Below are 16396 nucleotides of genomic sequence, written 5' to 3' on the forward strand. Positions count from 1 at the left end.
AGGATGATGGTGCCTTCCACAGAGCTAGAGAACATGCGTGCAGGAGGGAGTCTTGGCAGGAAGGGGATAATTAGGATAGTTTGTTGGAGGTGCCACTGCCAGGCCATGTGAGGGAGAGAGGAGGCTCCCTAGGCACACTTGGAGAATGAATTGAGAAGTGGGTCAAGGACAGAAGCCTGGAGACCAGCCACACAGAAGGGGTTAGCGGCAGCCAAAGGAGCAAGGGTTTCAAGGAGGGAAAGATCAGCAGCATCTCTGCAAGACCCGCAGGACAAAAACTGAGCCACGTCCACCGATTTAGGGACAAGGAGGCCACTGGTGACTTAGGGTGGAGGTGCAAAAACTGAATTGGAGCGGATGGGAGATGAGGCTGTGCAGACAGCAAGTGTAAATGGCTTTTTGGATCAATTTTTATAAGATCAGGCGGGGAGGCTGAATGGGCAGGGTGTGACCCAGTGTCAAGGATGGGCATGAGTTTGGGGTGGGAGACACTTTGTGTGTACGAGCTGAGGTGGGGAATTTGTAGAAGGAATGGGAGATGAAGAGATGTCCGATGGAACAAGGTCCCCTGGCACGGAGTAGAAAAGCTCCCCACCCCACGGGGAGGGCTGGGTCTTTGCAGGAGCAAGCTCACCTCATCCTGACAGGTTGGAATTAAAGAGGGGCCAGGCATGGCAGGTGGTTCATGCCTGTAATCCCAGCACTTTGGGAGGCTGTAGCGGGAGGATTGTTTGAGCCCAGGAGTTTGAGACCAGCCTGGGCCACACAGCAAGACCCCACCTCTACAAAAAGTTTTAAAAATAAAAATAAATTTTAAAAAAAGAAAAAGGAAGATGGGTACAGATGCAGAGGTTATTATAGGTGCTCTGGAGGGGAGGGGAAGTGAGAGAGGTGACAGCAATGACCTGGTCTGCTTGGTGAACTTGAAAGCAGGGTCAACTGCTGAGATGGGGTGAGTCCATGTCCCTCACAGCTTCCTTCTAGAGATGGTGACGTCCACCTTTGGCAGGGTCTGAAGCCAGGGCCATCTCTGTTTCCTTGGCTGCCTCCTTCACTCAGATCTGATTTGTTTCTCTTAAAGAACAATTGAATTCTCTCCAGTAGAGAATGAAAATTACTCCTCTCATCCTGTTTCCATGTTTGCCATGGCTGTCAGGAATGCAATCTGAATCATTAAATGATCCCTTGCAATGGTCAGCAGTGACTTTCTCTGTTTCTGGGTGACTTCGATTTCTCTGGCTTTTCAGTATCTTTATTACATCACCTCTTTCCTGGGGAGGCTGTTCACAGATGTTCTGGGAACAGCTGTGATAGAGAAATGAAGCTCATATTCTCAGGACTTGGCCCCTGAGCTGTGACAGTGGCTTGCTCATCTTAGGTAGGCCTTCTGCATGGGTGCAGCATCAGCCCTGGCACCATTAGACTAACAAGGATGGCCTTGGTGTCCCCAGTCTTAGAAGAAGGTGATGCCTCTTGCCAGCTGTCCCAGCCAAAGTCCCAGGGAGGTCTTCAAGGAGCTTAGTTCAGGTCCTGCCCGTCCCCAAACCAATCCCTGTGAATGGATCCTAGATGAATAAAATACTTCCAAAAGCACTTCTGTCCTTGTGCCTCGCCTGGAGGACCCCTCCACACTGCCCCGTCTCCCTGAGTCCCCGTCCTGGCCTGCCCAGACCCCCCCAGCCTTCCTGGCCCGCCCTGACCACAAAGCGCAGGTTCTGAGGCGCACAGACCTTCTTGGCCTCCTAGCCCCATGCCCTCCCTGTGTGAGGCACTCATCTCGGCTGGCCTCAGAGGCCTCACTCTCCAAGTGGGCATCACTGTAGACCCCACCTTGTAGGGGTCTTATGAGGATTCATTGTGAAAATGCATCTGAAGTGCTAAGCTCACCTCCTGGTGACCACGGAGCCTCTCCCTGGCCAGGTCCCCCTCCGCTGAACCCCCACGGCCGGTACCAGCAGCCCCAGCACCGCCCTGTGGGGCTCCACCCGTGTGTCTCAATGACACCCGTTCAGGTGGGAACTCCAGCCCACAAGCTTCCATGTGAGACAAAGGCCATTTTATTCTTTGTAACTCAACTTATCTTCTACCTCAATTTTATCCCGTGAGTGACGGGAACTCAGTTTCTGTCCAGTTGGAACCTCCCTTCATCCCTTCCTCTGGGGGTCACTGGGGGGGCTTATGTATCATTACTCCTCAAGTGTCTCCTGACCTGTCCACTTCTCCAGCTGGTCCTGGGTCGTCTATCCTTGCAGGTGGCCATGGCGACTTCCTCTTCTCCATGGTAGGCTCATTCTGGTCTCCCGCCTCTCTCCTCTTCAGGCCTCTCATAGAGACTAGTTCTGCTGTTTTGGTGCCTGCAGAGCCTCACTGGCTTTCTAGGGCCCTGCTTGCCACGCACCGCACGGGCACTACCCTCTCTGCAGTCCTGGGACCTCCCTGGGACTCGACCAGGAAGCCAGGCACAGGGCTTCACTGCTTGCAATGCTGCAAACACACTTGGCTTGGCGGCCTGGCCAGGCTCAGGCGCTTTCTCTGTGATACCAGTGTCCTGGTTATTGCCTGTAGCAGAGGGGTTGGGTAGAACTTATCTTTATTCGTGATGTTTCAGATCACATTTTTTATCCATGGCTATGAGTGGTTTCCATTCTTCGAGGATTCTGGATTCTGAAATTCAAAAGCCAGGGAGAGGCCGGGCGCGGTGGCTTACTCTTGTAATCGCAGCACTTTGGGAGGCTGAGGCGGGCGGATCACTTGAGCCCAGGAGTTCAACACCAGCCTGAGCAATATGGTGAAACCCTGTCTCTACCAAAAATACAAAAATTAGCCAGCCATGGTGGTGGGCACCTGCAATCCCAGCTACTCGGGAGGCTGAGGCAGAAGGATTTCTTGGACCCAGGAGGTGGAGGTTGCAGTCAGCCGAGATCGCGCCACTGTACTCCAGCCTGGGCAACAAAGTGAGACCCTATCTCAAAAAAAAAAAAAAAAAATCTAGGGAGAGACATCTCCCCCTCTGCTATCCATTCTCACGTGCCTTTCCTGATGGACTGGCTGAGTGGCTCAAAGGAGAGAAGGGCAAAAGGGGAAAGGAAACTCCAGGAAGCATGGTCATTGAAGAACATTTCAGAACACAGTCCGGGCACACATGTGTGAACTCCTTCATGGAGTAGCTGATGGGCTCATCTCCTTCCTCCGTGGGGCCTAGCATGGCGCTGGACCACAGCAGATGCTCCACTGATGCCCAGTGCCTCTTACTGTTTGGCTTCATGGTCTCCTTACACATCTCCCTCACATCTGGTAAGCACTTTACAGTTTGCAGGGCCCTTTCACAACGCCTTCTGCCAGTAACTCCTAACTACTTTTTGGCACAGTAGCGGTGGTTGTTTTTATTTCCAGATGAGGAAACAGGCTCAGTGAGGTTGGGTGACTTTCCTGCCCTCCACGCTCTGGGTGGAGTAAGCTGGAGTCCGTGGGCGGGGCTGCAGGGGTCTGAAGAGGTGGTGTCCTGGCCATTGACCCCTCCTCTGTCTCGTCCCCCAGGGTTCGCTGCCTTCCTGCTGGTGGCCTGCCTCCTGGATTTCCAGAGGGCCCTGGCTCTGTTTGTCCTCACCTGTGTGGTCCTCACCTTCCTGGGCCACCGCCTGCTGAAACGGCTTCTGGGGCCAAAGCTGAGGCGGTTTCTCAAGCCTCAGGGCCATCCCCGCCTGCTGCTCTGGTTTAAGAGGTGAGTGAGCTCACAGCCCCGAGGCAGGGCAGGGGAGGGCCCATGAGCTGAGGGGTTGGCTCCAGGGTTATGGCCAGGGCTGGAGGAGGAGGAAGGCTCTGTATCATGGAGAACTCTCTGGGGCCCCAGGCAGGAGCTGGTGGGTGGCTTCAAACAAAGCAGCATCTTTGTGGTGTTTCACCAGTTCTTAGTCCCAGTTACAGCAGGTGACTGTGGTGGATGAAAACTGGACTCAACCGTTTCCTCCATTCAGGGATCCCAGCCCATGGAGCAAGGAGGGCCTGAATCAGTGCCTCCCTCAGATCACCTGGGCAGTGTGAGCCAAAAAGCCGCAGGGACCATCCCTGGAGTGGGATTCAGCAGGCGCGATCGGGGTCCAGGTGCTAGTATTTCTCATTAGCCTCCAGGGGATTCTGATGTAGCCAGCAGCGTCCTTGGACAACAGTTTGAGATCTGCTGCTTTTCAAACTGGATTCCTTGGAGCGCTGGAAATCTCAGCGATGTCACAGGGTAGGAGAGGGAGGCTGGGGAGGGAAAATTCAGACTTCCCGCCCAACCCACCATTTCACCAGGCAGCTCTAAATTTATGTGTTTTATAAGCCAAGGTTCACAAAAAAAGAAAATTTGCTGGGGGAAAAAAAAACGGTTTCTATGGCTTAAAAAAAAAAAGTCTGAGACCACCAATCTATTTCAGTACTCTATTTTGTTGATGAAGAAGCTGGTGACCAAAGATACCCAAAGACTAAGTCAGGGGCACGCAGGGGTACAGGGGTCCCTCTCACTTTCCCAAAGTGAGATCCACATACCACAGCAAAATGATTTGAGCCAGCCTGTGGATGAACACATTTAAAATTTTATTTATAAATACATTTACTGTTACATTTGACTTCTCTTTATTAAATACATTTGTAATTTATTTTTGCAATGGTCTTCTATGACAAGTCATTGATAATGGTTTTCCACTTGAGGGACTGATAGGAAGTTTCCTTTAAAAAATGCATGCAGATAAACTGGACTTCATAAAAGCTAAAAACTTTTTGATGCAATGCACACTATCAAAAAAGTGAAAAGACAACTCACGGAATGAGAGAAAAGATGTACAAATCATATGTCTGCATAAAGTGTATGCAGAATTACAACTCAACCATAAAAAGACAACCCATTTGAAGAATGATAAAAGGTTTTGCTATAGCCAAAAAGCTCATGAAAATGTGCTCAACATCAGTAGCCATCATGGAAATGCAAAGCAAAGCCACAATAAGATACCACTTCATATTCAGTCAGATGGCCATAATCAATAAGACAGATGATAACAAGTGTTGGCAAAGATGTGGAGAAATCGAAACCCTTAGACACTGCTGGTGGAAATGCGAAACAGTGCAGTTGCTTTAGAAAATGGTTAGGCTGGCCGGGCACGGTGGTTCATGCCTGTAATCCCAGCACTTTGGGAGGCCGAGGCGGGTGGATTATGAGGTCAGGAGTTTGAGACCAGCCTGGCCAACATAGCAAAACCCTGTCTCTACTAAAAATACAAAAATCAGCCAGGCATGGTGTTGGGCACCTGTAATCCCAGCTACTCAGTAGTGAAAACTACCCATAAGTCTATAAACTGAAAAATGGATAAAGAAAATCTATATATCCATACAATAGAATATTATTCGGCCATGAAAAGGAATGTAGTATTGATAAATACTACAATAATGACAAACCTTGAGAACATCACGCTCAGTGAAAGAAACCAGTCTTGAAGAACCATATAGTGCATGATTCCATTTATATGAAATGTCCAGAATGGGCAAATCTGTGGAGACAGAGAGTTGATTAGTGACTGCTAGGGTGGATGGGAAGAAGAGGTGGTGACCGCCAGTAGTTTGGGGTTTCTCTTTGGGCTGATGAAAATATCCTAGGATTATGGTAATGGTTGCACAAATCTGTAACTATACTAAAAACCATTAAACCATACACTTTTGGCCAGGCGTGGTGGCTCACACCTGTAATCCCAGCACTTTGGGAGGCTGAGGTGGGTGGATCATGAGGTCAGGAGATGGAGACCATCCTAGCTAACAGGGTGAAACCCCGTCTCTACTAAAAATACAAAAAAAAAAAAAAAAAAAAAAAAGCTGGGTATGGTGGTACGCACCTGTAATCCCAGATACTCAGGAGGCAGAGGCAAGAGAATCGCTTGATCCTGGGAGGCGGAGGTTGCAGTGAGCTGAGATTGCACCACTGCACTCCAGCCTGGGTGACAGAGCGAGACTCTGTCTCAAAAAAGAAAAAAAAAAACCAAACCAAACAAACAAACAAACAAAAATACACTTTAAAAAATTGCTGCATAATATTATTAGATTGGTGCAGAAGTAATTTTGGTTTTGCCGTTATGCAATAAATTTTGCACCAACCTAATAAATGTGCATAGTTTCAGGGTACATGTGATAATTTAATACATTCATATAATTTGTAAAGATCAAATCAGTGTACTTGGGATATCCATCAACTTAAATATTTGTCTTTCTTTATGTTAGAACTATTCAAATTCTCCTAGCTATTGTGGAATATGCAATACATTATTGTACACTGTAGCCACCTTACTGATCTATCTGTCACTAGGTCTTATTTCTTCTCTCAAACTGTATATTTGTACCCATTAATCAACTTCTCATCATCCCGCCTCCCTCCTCCCCTTCAGAGTCTCTGGTAACCACCAAACTACTGTCTATCTTCATAAGATCTACTTTTTAAGCTCCCACACGTGAGTGAGAACATGCAATATTTGTCTTTCTGTGCTTGGCTTATTTCACCTAACATAATGACCTCCAATTCCATCTATGTTGCTGCAAATAACAGGATTTCATTGGTTTTTATGGCTGAATAATATTCCATTGTGTATATATACCACATTTGCTTTATCCATGCATCTGTTGATGGGCACCTAGGTTGATTCCATATTTTGGCTATTGTGAATCATGCTGTAATAAACATGGAGTGCAGATGTTTTTCAATATATTGATTTCCTTTTTTTTCATGTATACCCAGTAGCAGAATTACTGAATCATATGGTAGTCCTAGTTTTAGTTTTGTGAGGACCTTCTATCCTTGAACCATACACTGTAAATGGGCAAATTGTATGGCATGTAAATTTTGTCTCAATGAAGCTGTTAAAAAATACATGAATTTGGCTGGGTGCAGTGGCTCACGCCTGTAATCCCAACACTTTGAGAGGCCGAGGTGGGCGGATCATGAAGTCAGGAGATCCAGACCATCCTGGCTAACATGGTGAAACCCCATCTCTACAAAAAATAGAAAAAAATTAGCCAGGCGTGGTGGTGGGCGCCTGTAGTCCCAGCTACTCAGGAAGCTGAGGCAGGAGAATGGTGTGAACCCAGGAGGCAGAGCTTGCAGTGAGCTGAGATCACACCACTGCACTCCAGCCTGGGCGACAGAGCAAGACTCCGTCTCAAAAACAAAAAAAACAAAAAAACAAAAAAAAAACCCATGCATTTGATTTTGGCTCCCAGTCAAGATGCAGTAACAGAGACCAGGTTTATCCTCCCAGTTGAAACAGCTAAAAAACTGGAATGAATACATGAGACAAGAGCTCTTAGATGTTGGACATCAGGCAATAAAGGACACCGACCCTTGAGAATTAGGAAACAAATGAGTTTAGCCCTATGGTCTCCCTAGCTGACTGCCTGGAGAACGTTTCCAGACCACAGCACAGGGAAGGAAAACTGAGGTGGGACCAGGAGATTCCGTAAGTTGAAGAGACAGAGCTGGAAATCCAGGGAAGCCAAGGCAGGCAGGGTTCACATTGCAGAGCACAGAGACACAGTTGAGAGATCACAGAGCAAAGCCCGGAGCTATGCAGAGAATCCTCCTTGAACATGCAGTTGAGCTCTGCTCAGAGAATACAGACAGGGAAACTACCCTAGGGCTAGGAAAGAACCACCCAAAAGGAGAAGAGGGAGTCATACCTGGAATCACACAGGGCCAGGAATAGTGTCTATTCCTGACGGGTGAATAAACCTCAAAATTCACAGGGCATTGTTTAGCATACTAAGAAGGTTTTGGCTCAGTAGCAGAGAAAAAAAAAAATCAACTCTAGAATAAATGCTTCTCAGGCCCTGCCTAACACATCTTAAAGACAAAACCTGAAAAAATTCAAACAGAGCATCGTGGCAAATATACACAATTGAAGTCTCCAGAGGAGAAGGAGGGCAGAAAAAAAATATTTGAAGAAATTATGTCCAAAAAAAAATCCAAATAGGATGACAATTGGACACCCAAAGATTCAAGAAACTTCATGAACCCCCAGCACAAGAGACATGAAGACTATACCAAGGCAATAATCAAATTACTTAAAATCAGTGATAAAACCTTAACAACAACTAGAGAAAAAAGACATGTGGAGAGGAGCAGAAATATGGATTACTAGCAGATTTCTTGTCAAAAATGAGTGAGAAAATAGTGGAACAGTAAACAACAACAACAGCAAATACCCAAAAGGCTGTCAACCTAGAATTCTTTACCAGTGAAATCTATTTCAGAAAAGAAGAGGAAATAAGAACTCTTTCAGTCATACAAAAGCTGAAATAATTTTTCAGACATAAAAAGCAGATTTACGCTACAAGAAATGCCAAAGGAGTGGTGCACACCTGTAGTCCCAGCTACTCAGGAGGCTGAGAAAGGAGGATCGCTTCAGCTTAGGAGACATAGGCTGCAGTGAGCCATGATCGCACCACTGACTGCTGCCTGGGCGATAGAGGGAGATACTATGGCAGAAAGAAAGAAAGAGAGAAAGAGAGAAAGAGGGAAAGAGGGAAAGAAAGAAAGAGAGAGAAAGAAAGAAAGAAAGAAAAAGAAGGAAGGAAGGAAAGAAGGAAGGAAGGAAGGAAGGAAGGAAGGAAGGAAGGAAGGAAGGAAGGAAGGAAGGAAGGGAAAGAAAGGAGGGATGGAGGGAGGGAGGGAGGAAGGCAGGCAGGCAGGCAGGCAGGCAAGCTGGCCGGCCGGGTGTGGGGGCTCATGTCTATAATCCCAGCAATTTGGGAGGCCGAGTTGGACAGATCACTTAAGCCCAGGAGTTCAAGACCAGCCTGAGCAATATGGTGAAATCCTGTCTCTAATAAAAATATATATAAAAAAAATTAGCCAGGCATGGTGGCATGCGCCTGTAGTATCAGCTGTTACACTTGGGTGGCTGAGGGACAAGAATTGCTTGAACCTGGGAGGTGGAGGTTGCAGTGAACCGAGATCATGCCACTGCACTCCAGCCTGGGAGACAGAGTGAGACACTGTCTCAAAAAAACAAAAAAAAAAAAAAAAAGGAAAAAAGAAAGAAATGCCACTGCACTCCAGCCTGGGAGACAGAGTGAGACACTGTCTCAAAAATAAAAAAAAATTAAAAAAAGGAAAAAAGAAAGAAATGTTAAAGGAAATTCTTCAAAGAGAAGGAAAATGCTACTAGACAGAAACCTGGTTCTACAAAAAGAAATGAGGTCAGGTGCAGTGGCTAATACCTGTAATTTCAGCACTTTTTGAGGCTGAGCTAGGAGGACTGCTTAAGCCCAGGAGTTTGAGACCAGCCTGGGTAACATCATAAGACTGCATCTCTACAAAAAAAATAGATAAATAAATTAGCCAGGTATGGTGGTGTGCACCTGTGATCCCAGCTACTTGAGAGGCTAAGGTAGGAGAATCGCTTGAGCACAGAAGGTCGAGGCTGCAGTGAGCTATGCACAATATGCCTATATGTCACTGCACTCCAGCCTGGGCAACAAAGCAGACCCTGCCTCAAAAAAGACAGACAGAAAGGGAAGGGGAAGGGGAAAGGGAAGGGGAAGGGTGAAAGGCAAGGAAGGAAGGAAGTTCATTAAAATTTAATCAATTTAGGCCGGGTGTGGTAGCTCACGCCTGTAATCCCAGCACTTTGGGAGGCTGAGGCAGGCAGATCACGAGGTCAAGAGATTGGGACCAGCCTGACCAACATGGTAAAACCCAGTCTCTACTAAAAATACAAAAATTATCTGGGCATAATGGTGTGCACCTGTAGTCCCAGCTACTCAGGAGGCTGAGGCAGAAGAATCACTTGAATGTGGGAGACAGAGCCATGGCGCCCTGCCTTGTCATAAATCTTTAATAAGAAAAATAACCCAATTTAAAAATGAGCTCGAGGCCAAGCATGGTGGCTCACGCCTATAACCCCAGCACTTTGGGAGGCCAAGGTGGGTGGATCCCCTGAGGTCAGGAGTTCAAAACCAGCCTGGCCAACATGGTGAAACCCTGTCTCTACTAAAAATACAAAAATTAGCCAGGCATGGTGACGGGCACCTGTAGTCCCAGCTACTTGGGAGACTGAGGCAGGAGAATTGCTTGAACCCAGGAGGTGGAAGTTGTAGTGAGCCAGGATCTCATGCCACTGCACTCCAGCCTATGTGACAGAGCGATACTCCAACTCAAAAACAAAACAAAACAAAAAGGCTCAAGATACGAACAGACATTTAAAGAAGATACCTAAGTGGCAAATAAGTACATGGTAAGATGCTCAACATCATTTATCGTAGAGAAATGCAAGTTAAAAGCAGAAAGAGATACTACCATACGCTGATTAGAATGGGTAGAATTCAAAAGACTAACCATACCAAGTGTTGGCAAGGATATAGAGGAACTGAAATTTTTACATACTGCTGGTGGGAATATAAAATTGTGCAATTGCTGGAGAAAACAGATTGGCAGTTTCCAGGCCTATCATATAATCTACCTATTTCACTTATAGGCATTTACCCAAGAGAAATAAAAGCATATATCCACACAAAGACTTGCACATGAAGTTTTGAATGTTCATAGCAGCTTTATCTGCAATAGCCAAAAACTGGAAATCACCAAGATGTCCATCAATAGGTGAATTGATAAGCAAAGTGTGGTATATCCGTATAATAGAATACTACTCAGCAATAAGATGGAACGGACTAGTGAATCATGCAGAAACCTAGATAAATCTCAAAATAATTACACTAAGTGAAAGAAGTCAAACAAAAAAGGACATGTACTGTATGTTTCTATTTATATAAACCTTTGTTTTCTTTTTTAAAAATTTATATAAAATTCTTAAAAATGCAAACCAGGCAGGGTGCGGTGGCTCATGCCAGCACTTTGGGAGGCTGAGGTGGGCGGATCACTTGAGGTCAGAAATTCAATACCAGCCTGGCCAACATGGTGAAATCCCATCTCTTCTAAAAATACAAAAATTAGCTGGGTGTGGTGGTGCATCCCTGTAGTCCCAGCTACTTGGGAAGCTGAGGCAGGAAAAGTGCTTAAACCCCGGAGGTGGAGGTTGCAGTGAGCCGAGATCGTGCCAGTGCACTCCAGCTTGAGCAATGGAATGAGACTTTGTCTCAAAAAAAAAAAAAAAAAAAAAATGCAGACTAATCTAGTGGCAGAAAACATATTAACTGTTACCTGGGAACAGGGAAGGAGGCAAGGAGTTACAAAAGGCGTGATGGATACATTCACTCTCTTGACTGCGGTAATGGGTTCAAGGAGTATACGTATGCCAAAACATATCAAATTGAGCACCTCCAATATGTGCAATTAATTATATATCAACCATACCGCTAATAAAGCTGTTAAAAATAAAAAATCTGAGACAAGCATTTAAGTTTTTTTTTCTTTTTTTCATTTTTTTCTTTTCTTTTTTTTTTTTTGAGAAGGCGTCTTGCTCTGTCACCCAGGCTGGAGTGCAGTAGCACGATTTCAGCTCACTGCAGCCTCTGCCTACCAGATTCAAGTGATTCTCCTGCCTCAGCCTCCCAAGTAGCTGGGATTACAGGCACCCACTGCCACACCCGGCTAATTTTTGAATTTTTAGTAGAGATGGGGTTTCACCATGGTGGCCAGGCTGGTCTCAAATGCCTGACCTCAGGTGATCTACCCACCTTGGCCTCCTAAAGTGCTGGGATTACAGGCATGAGCCACTGCGCCCAGCCACATTTGAGTTCTTATAAAGTCAGTTAACCTCAAGAGAAATAGTAAGTAAAGAGAGGTACAGCTGGCACGAAAACAAGGCAAAGATTGTGCATGTTGAACTGGAATGAGAAGAGTTTAAAAATATGAGCAGAAAGAAAAGCAGTAGGCTCTGGAATTAGCCTGCTTGAGTTCAGATCTTTGGTCTCCTGCTTACCAGCTAGGACCGGCCTGGATAAAAGTGTAGTTAAGTGAATAGACCTAGCTTCCAGAGTGCCTAGGTTGAAATCTCAGCTCTGCCACTTTCTAGATGAGTGGCCTTGGGCCAGTTATTTAACCTCTCTGTGCCTCAGTTTCCTCATCTCTATCAAAAGAACATGTCTCTCAGCATCGGTATAGTACTTGGCATATAACGGGTGCTCAATGAACATTAACTGTCATTAGTAGTACCCAGTGAGTTGATGACTGGATTGAGTTGATGACTGGATTGGGATGAGATCTTGAGTACCTGATGCCAAAATCTGAGCTCTCCCACCGTTCAGGCTGCATCCTGGACAAACAAATCCCAGCCCCAGGGAGGGAAGTGTTGCTGTTAAGGTTGGATCCGTTCCTTGGTCTCAGGTGCTCAGCTCAGTGGTCCAAACTCACATCACATCCTTCTAGGCATTTTGCAGTCATGGCTAACAGTGTTGAGTCGTGGGTGGCACAGGTCCTTTCTCCCCTAAGGTCAGAGGCTGAGCTGAGCATCTCTGCAGCGGTAAGATTCCTGTAGCTGGATGGAGCCAGGTGCTTGTCACTAGGCTCAGCTTGGTACATACATCCCCTTATATAATCCTCTCAGCAACCTTGAGAAATGAGGGGTCTCTGGCTTCATTTGACCCATGAGGAAACTAGACTCAGAGAGGCAAGGCGATCTGCCTGAGGTCACACAGCCAAGTCAGCCCTTCCCAGTGTGTGGTTCCAGAGCTGGTGCTCTTTCCACTCTGCTGTGCTGTTTCTCCTCCTCCCAGCCCTGAGCACCTTTTCTCTGGGTCCCTGGGTGCTATTGTGTGTGGTTGGGGTGAGGGTGCAATGCTGAGGGTGATGGCTTTCTGCCTCTTGCCTGGAGGGGCCTAGCTCTTGCTGCTTTCCTGGGCCTGGTTCTGTGGCTGTCTCTGGACACCTCCCGGCGGCCTGAGCAACTGGTGTCCTTCGCGGGAATCTGCGTGTTCATCGCTCTCCTCTTTGCCTGCTCAAAGCATCATTGCGCAGTGAGTGCTGGTTGTGGGGCCCAGGGCTGGAAGTGTTTGCCTCTCTCTTCTGCCCCTGGGCTGGATCTGGGAGCTGGGGTATAGGCAGATGCTCCTGTTGGGAGCGCCCTGGAGGCTCAGGGCCCGGAGAAGACCAGTGTGTATCAGGACAGGCTTCCTGCGAAGCAGAAGTCTTCAAACTCCCCAGCAGGACGTCTCTCCAGACTCAGAGGCCACCAGGACATTTGTTTCCTTGGTGACATGTCCTCTGGTCAGTCTAATCCTGGTCTTCAGGTCTGTAGGCTCAGGAACCACCTCCACCCCCAACCACAGAAAACGCAGGCCAGAACTCCAGTCTGTCTGCAGAGCCAAGGGTTTCCTGGAATCATTAGCTTAAAATAGTGCTTCTCAAAGTCTGTGCCCCAGTCCAGCAGCAGCAGCGCCTCCATGGAACTTACCGGAAATGTAACTTCTTAGGCCCCACCCTAGGCCTACTGCGTTAGAAACTCAAGGGCAAGGGCAGCAATCACCCTGTCAGCAAGCACAATTCTGACGTGTACTAAATTCTGATGTAGACTAAATTCTGATGTAGACTAAATTCTGATGTGTACTCAGGCAGCCACGCACCCATTTGGGAGGGCCCTGACATGGGCAGATGGAACCTTCTCTCTCTCTGCCTCCATAGCATAAGATCCCTCCCTGTTTCACAGTGTGGCTACCACCTTCCCCAGGCTACAGCCAAGCCTCCCAGGAGCTTATGATACACACCTGAGCTTGGACTCACTGCTAAGGAATTATTAAATGCTCATCAAGGAACAGCAACCTGAGGAGCCCAGCTCTCATCTACTGGGAGGGGCGTGGGGTGTGGGCATGGAGAGAGTCGGGGTCGAGGTGGCTGGGAGCCCAGCCTATGGAGGAGAGGTTGGAGACTGTCAGGCAGACAGGGCTCACACGAGCTGGAGAGGAGCTGGGCCCAGAGCAGTCTGGTGCTGATCCTGAGGCCAGACCCCCAGGCCACATCTCTGGCAGTGATGACCAGGAGACAGAGTGCCGTGGCATGCCCAAGGCTGATCCGATTTCACCTGAGTTCTTGGTGAGAATCTTGGCCCACCCCTGCTCACTGCCCAGGCCCATTCCTACCAGGCACATGGCCTGTTCTGAATCTCAGGGAGGGTGAGACCACTGGCAACAGGCCTAGTACTCTGTCTGGCTCCAGCCCCATCCTCTGGGCAGGCCAATGCCCCCTGCTCTCACCCCCACCCGGCTCCCTGCCCATCCCTCAAGTTGCTGAACTCACCTTTCTGTTGGGGGGGTGGCAGGTGTCCTGGCGGGCCGTGTCTTGGGGACTTGGACTGCAGTTTGTACTTGGACTCCTCGTCATCAGAACAGAACCAGGATTCATTGCATTTGAGTGGCTGGGCGAGCAGATCCGGGTAGGTACGTGGGGCCTGGCTGCCCAGAGCATCTTAGGTTACTGGGAGTAGGGGAGAAACCACTTGGCAGGGGGAAAAGTGGGTGGTGAGGCCATATAGAAGGCTTGGGACCGGGAGGGTGGGGTGGACTGGGGCCCCAGACCAGGTGGGCAGCTGGGGGCCAGGCAATGCAGCTGCCATTTCCCTCATGCCTGGTACTGAGGCCCCAGTAGAGTAGTCTTTTCAGAGGCTGGGTCTGCAATCAGCAGTGACTTGGAAATTGTAACAGTTAAAAGTGCTAAAAAAAAAAAAAAAAAAAAAAAAAAACCAAATCTGCAAATGATTTACTTCTGTGTGTGTTTACAAAAAATGTTTATTGAAATTATACATTTTTGTTCTGTTTTTTTTTTTTTCAAGACGGAATCTCGCTTTGTCACCCAGGCTGGAGTGCAGTGGCACAATCTTGGCTCACTGCAACCTCCACCTCCCTGGTTCAAGCAATTCTCCTGCCTAAGCCTACCCAGTAGCTGGGATTACAGGTGCCCACTACCATGCCTGGCTCATGTTTATATTTTTAGTACAGACAGGGTTTCACCATGTTGGCCAGGCTGGTCTCGAACTCCTGACCTCAGACGATTCGCTTGCCTCAGCCTCCCAAAGTGCTGGGATTACAGGCGTGAGCCACCACACCTGGGCCCGTTTTGTTTTGTTTTGAGAGAGTCGCTCCGACATCCAGGCTGAGTGCAGTGGTGTGGATACGGCTCACTGCAGCCTTGAAATCCTGGGCTCAAGTGATGCTTCCACCTCAGCCTCCCCATTATTGAGTAGCTGGGACTACAGGTGTAAGCCACCATGCCAAGCTAATTAAAACATGTTTTTTTTCTTTCTTTCTTTCTTTTTTTTTTTTTAGGTACAGGGTCTCCCTATGTTGCCCAGGCTGGTCTCAAACTCCTGGGCTCAAGTGATCTCACCTTGAGCCACGGTGCCTAGCCAATTCTGTTTTTTATTTTGGTAAAATATACGTAACATAAAATCAACCATTTTAACCACTTTTAAGTGTCATTAAATTCATGCACACTTGTTGTGCAACGATCATGATTTACTTTTGTCAAAAGAAAATTAGAACAAATTTAGTTTAAAGATCTTAATTGGCTTTTATTTGTGATTTTAGAACTAGGCAACACCTCATTCTATAAAAATAGAGTGAGTGTTCCGATGAGTTGAGCAGAGGAGGTCGGCTTTATAGAGAAAGGCTGAAGAAAGCAGAAACAGAAAATAAAAAGCAGATTGGTTGTTTCAAGGTCACTTTCCTTGTAAAGGTCAAAGCTGAGGGGACTGCCTGTCATGCTGCATTTGGGGATTTGGCTATGTGTCTCCTTCTCCTGATTTTTTGGAAGGTCAGGAGACAGCTTAGTTTTGACTTGTGATGTGGAACTTTATAGCATGAGTGATTCCATTGTGGTTTGGTCTATTGGGAGTAGTGCAGGAGCTCAGTCCAAACCAATGGTCTCCTTTATTTAACACTTAGAATTTTTAAAAAATCTATTTATTTGTTTATTTATTTTGAAACCAGGTTATGAGACTAGCTAATTTTTCTATTTTTGGTAGAGATGGGGTTTCACCATGTTGCCAAGGCTGGTCTCAAAGTCCTGGGCTCAAGTAATCTGTCTGCCTTGGCCTCTCAAAGTGCTGGGATTATAGGCATGAGCCACCATGCTGGCCTTTTTTAAATTTTATTTTAATTTAGTTTAGTTTAGTTTAGTTTTGAGACAGGATTTCACTTCCATCACTCAGGCTGGAGTGCAGTGGAATGATCTTAGCTCATTGCAGCCTCGACCTCCTGGAATCAAGGGATCCTCCCACCTCAGCCTCCCAAGTAGCTGGGACTATAGGCATGAGCCACTACACCCGCTAATTTTTGTATTTTTAACACTTTAAAAATATAAATTATCAAGGACATAGGTTAAATATGTTAATCTACTCACCTCCGTCTCACCAGCTTGCAGTTCCCTGTGCTCTGCGCAGGATGGAGCATGAGAACACTGCCGGTCCAGGAATGTGCACACCTGCTGGCCTCG

General features: G+C 47.1%; 1 protein-coding gene across 2 annotated transcripts in view; it reads left to right on the forward strand.

Moving 5' to 3' along the window:
• SLC28A1 (solute carrier family 28 member 1) overlaps positions 1 to 16396 on the forward strand; it is a 60092-nt gene that overhangs the window by 5180 nt on the left and 38516 nt on the right. The window contains exons 5-7 of one of the 2 annotated variants that reach the window (XM_063638609.1): positions 3538 to 3721; positions 12786 to 12927; positions 14226 to 14339. In XM_063638609.1, the coding sequence (XP_063494679.1) occupies positions 3538 to 3721; positions 12786 to 12927; positions 14226 to 14339 (440 nt within the window). Of the gene's footprint in view, positions 1 to 3537; positions 3722 to 3974; positions 4647 to 12785; positions 12928 to 14225; positions 14340 to 16396 lie in introns of those variants that run through there. The other variant, XM_055277372.2, reaches the window with a different exon arrangement.

This window comes from Symphalangus syndactylus, chromosome 5 (assembly GCF_028878055.3).
Source record: "Symphalangus syndactylus isolate Jambi chromosome 5, NHGRI_mSymSyn1-v2.1_pri, whole genome shotgun sequence".
Lineage (NCBI taxonomy): Eukaryota > Metazoa > Chordata > Mammalia > Primates > Hylobatidae > Symphalangus > Symphalangus syndactylus.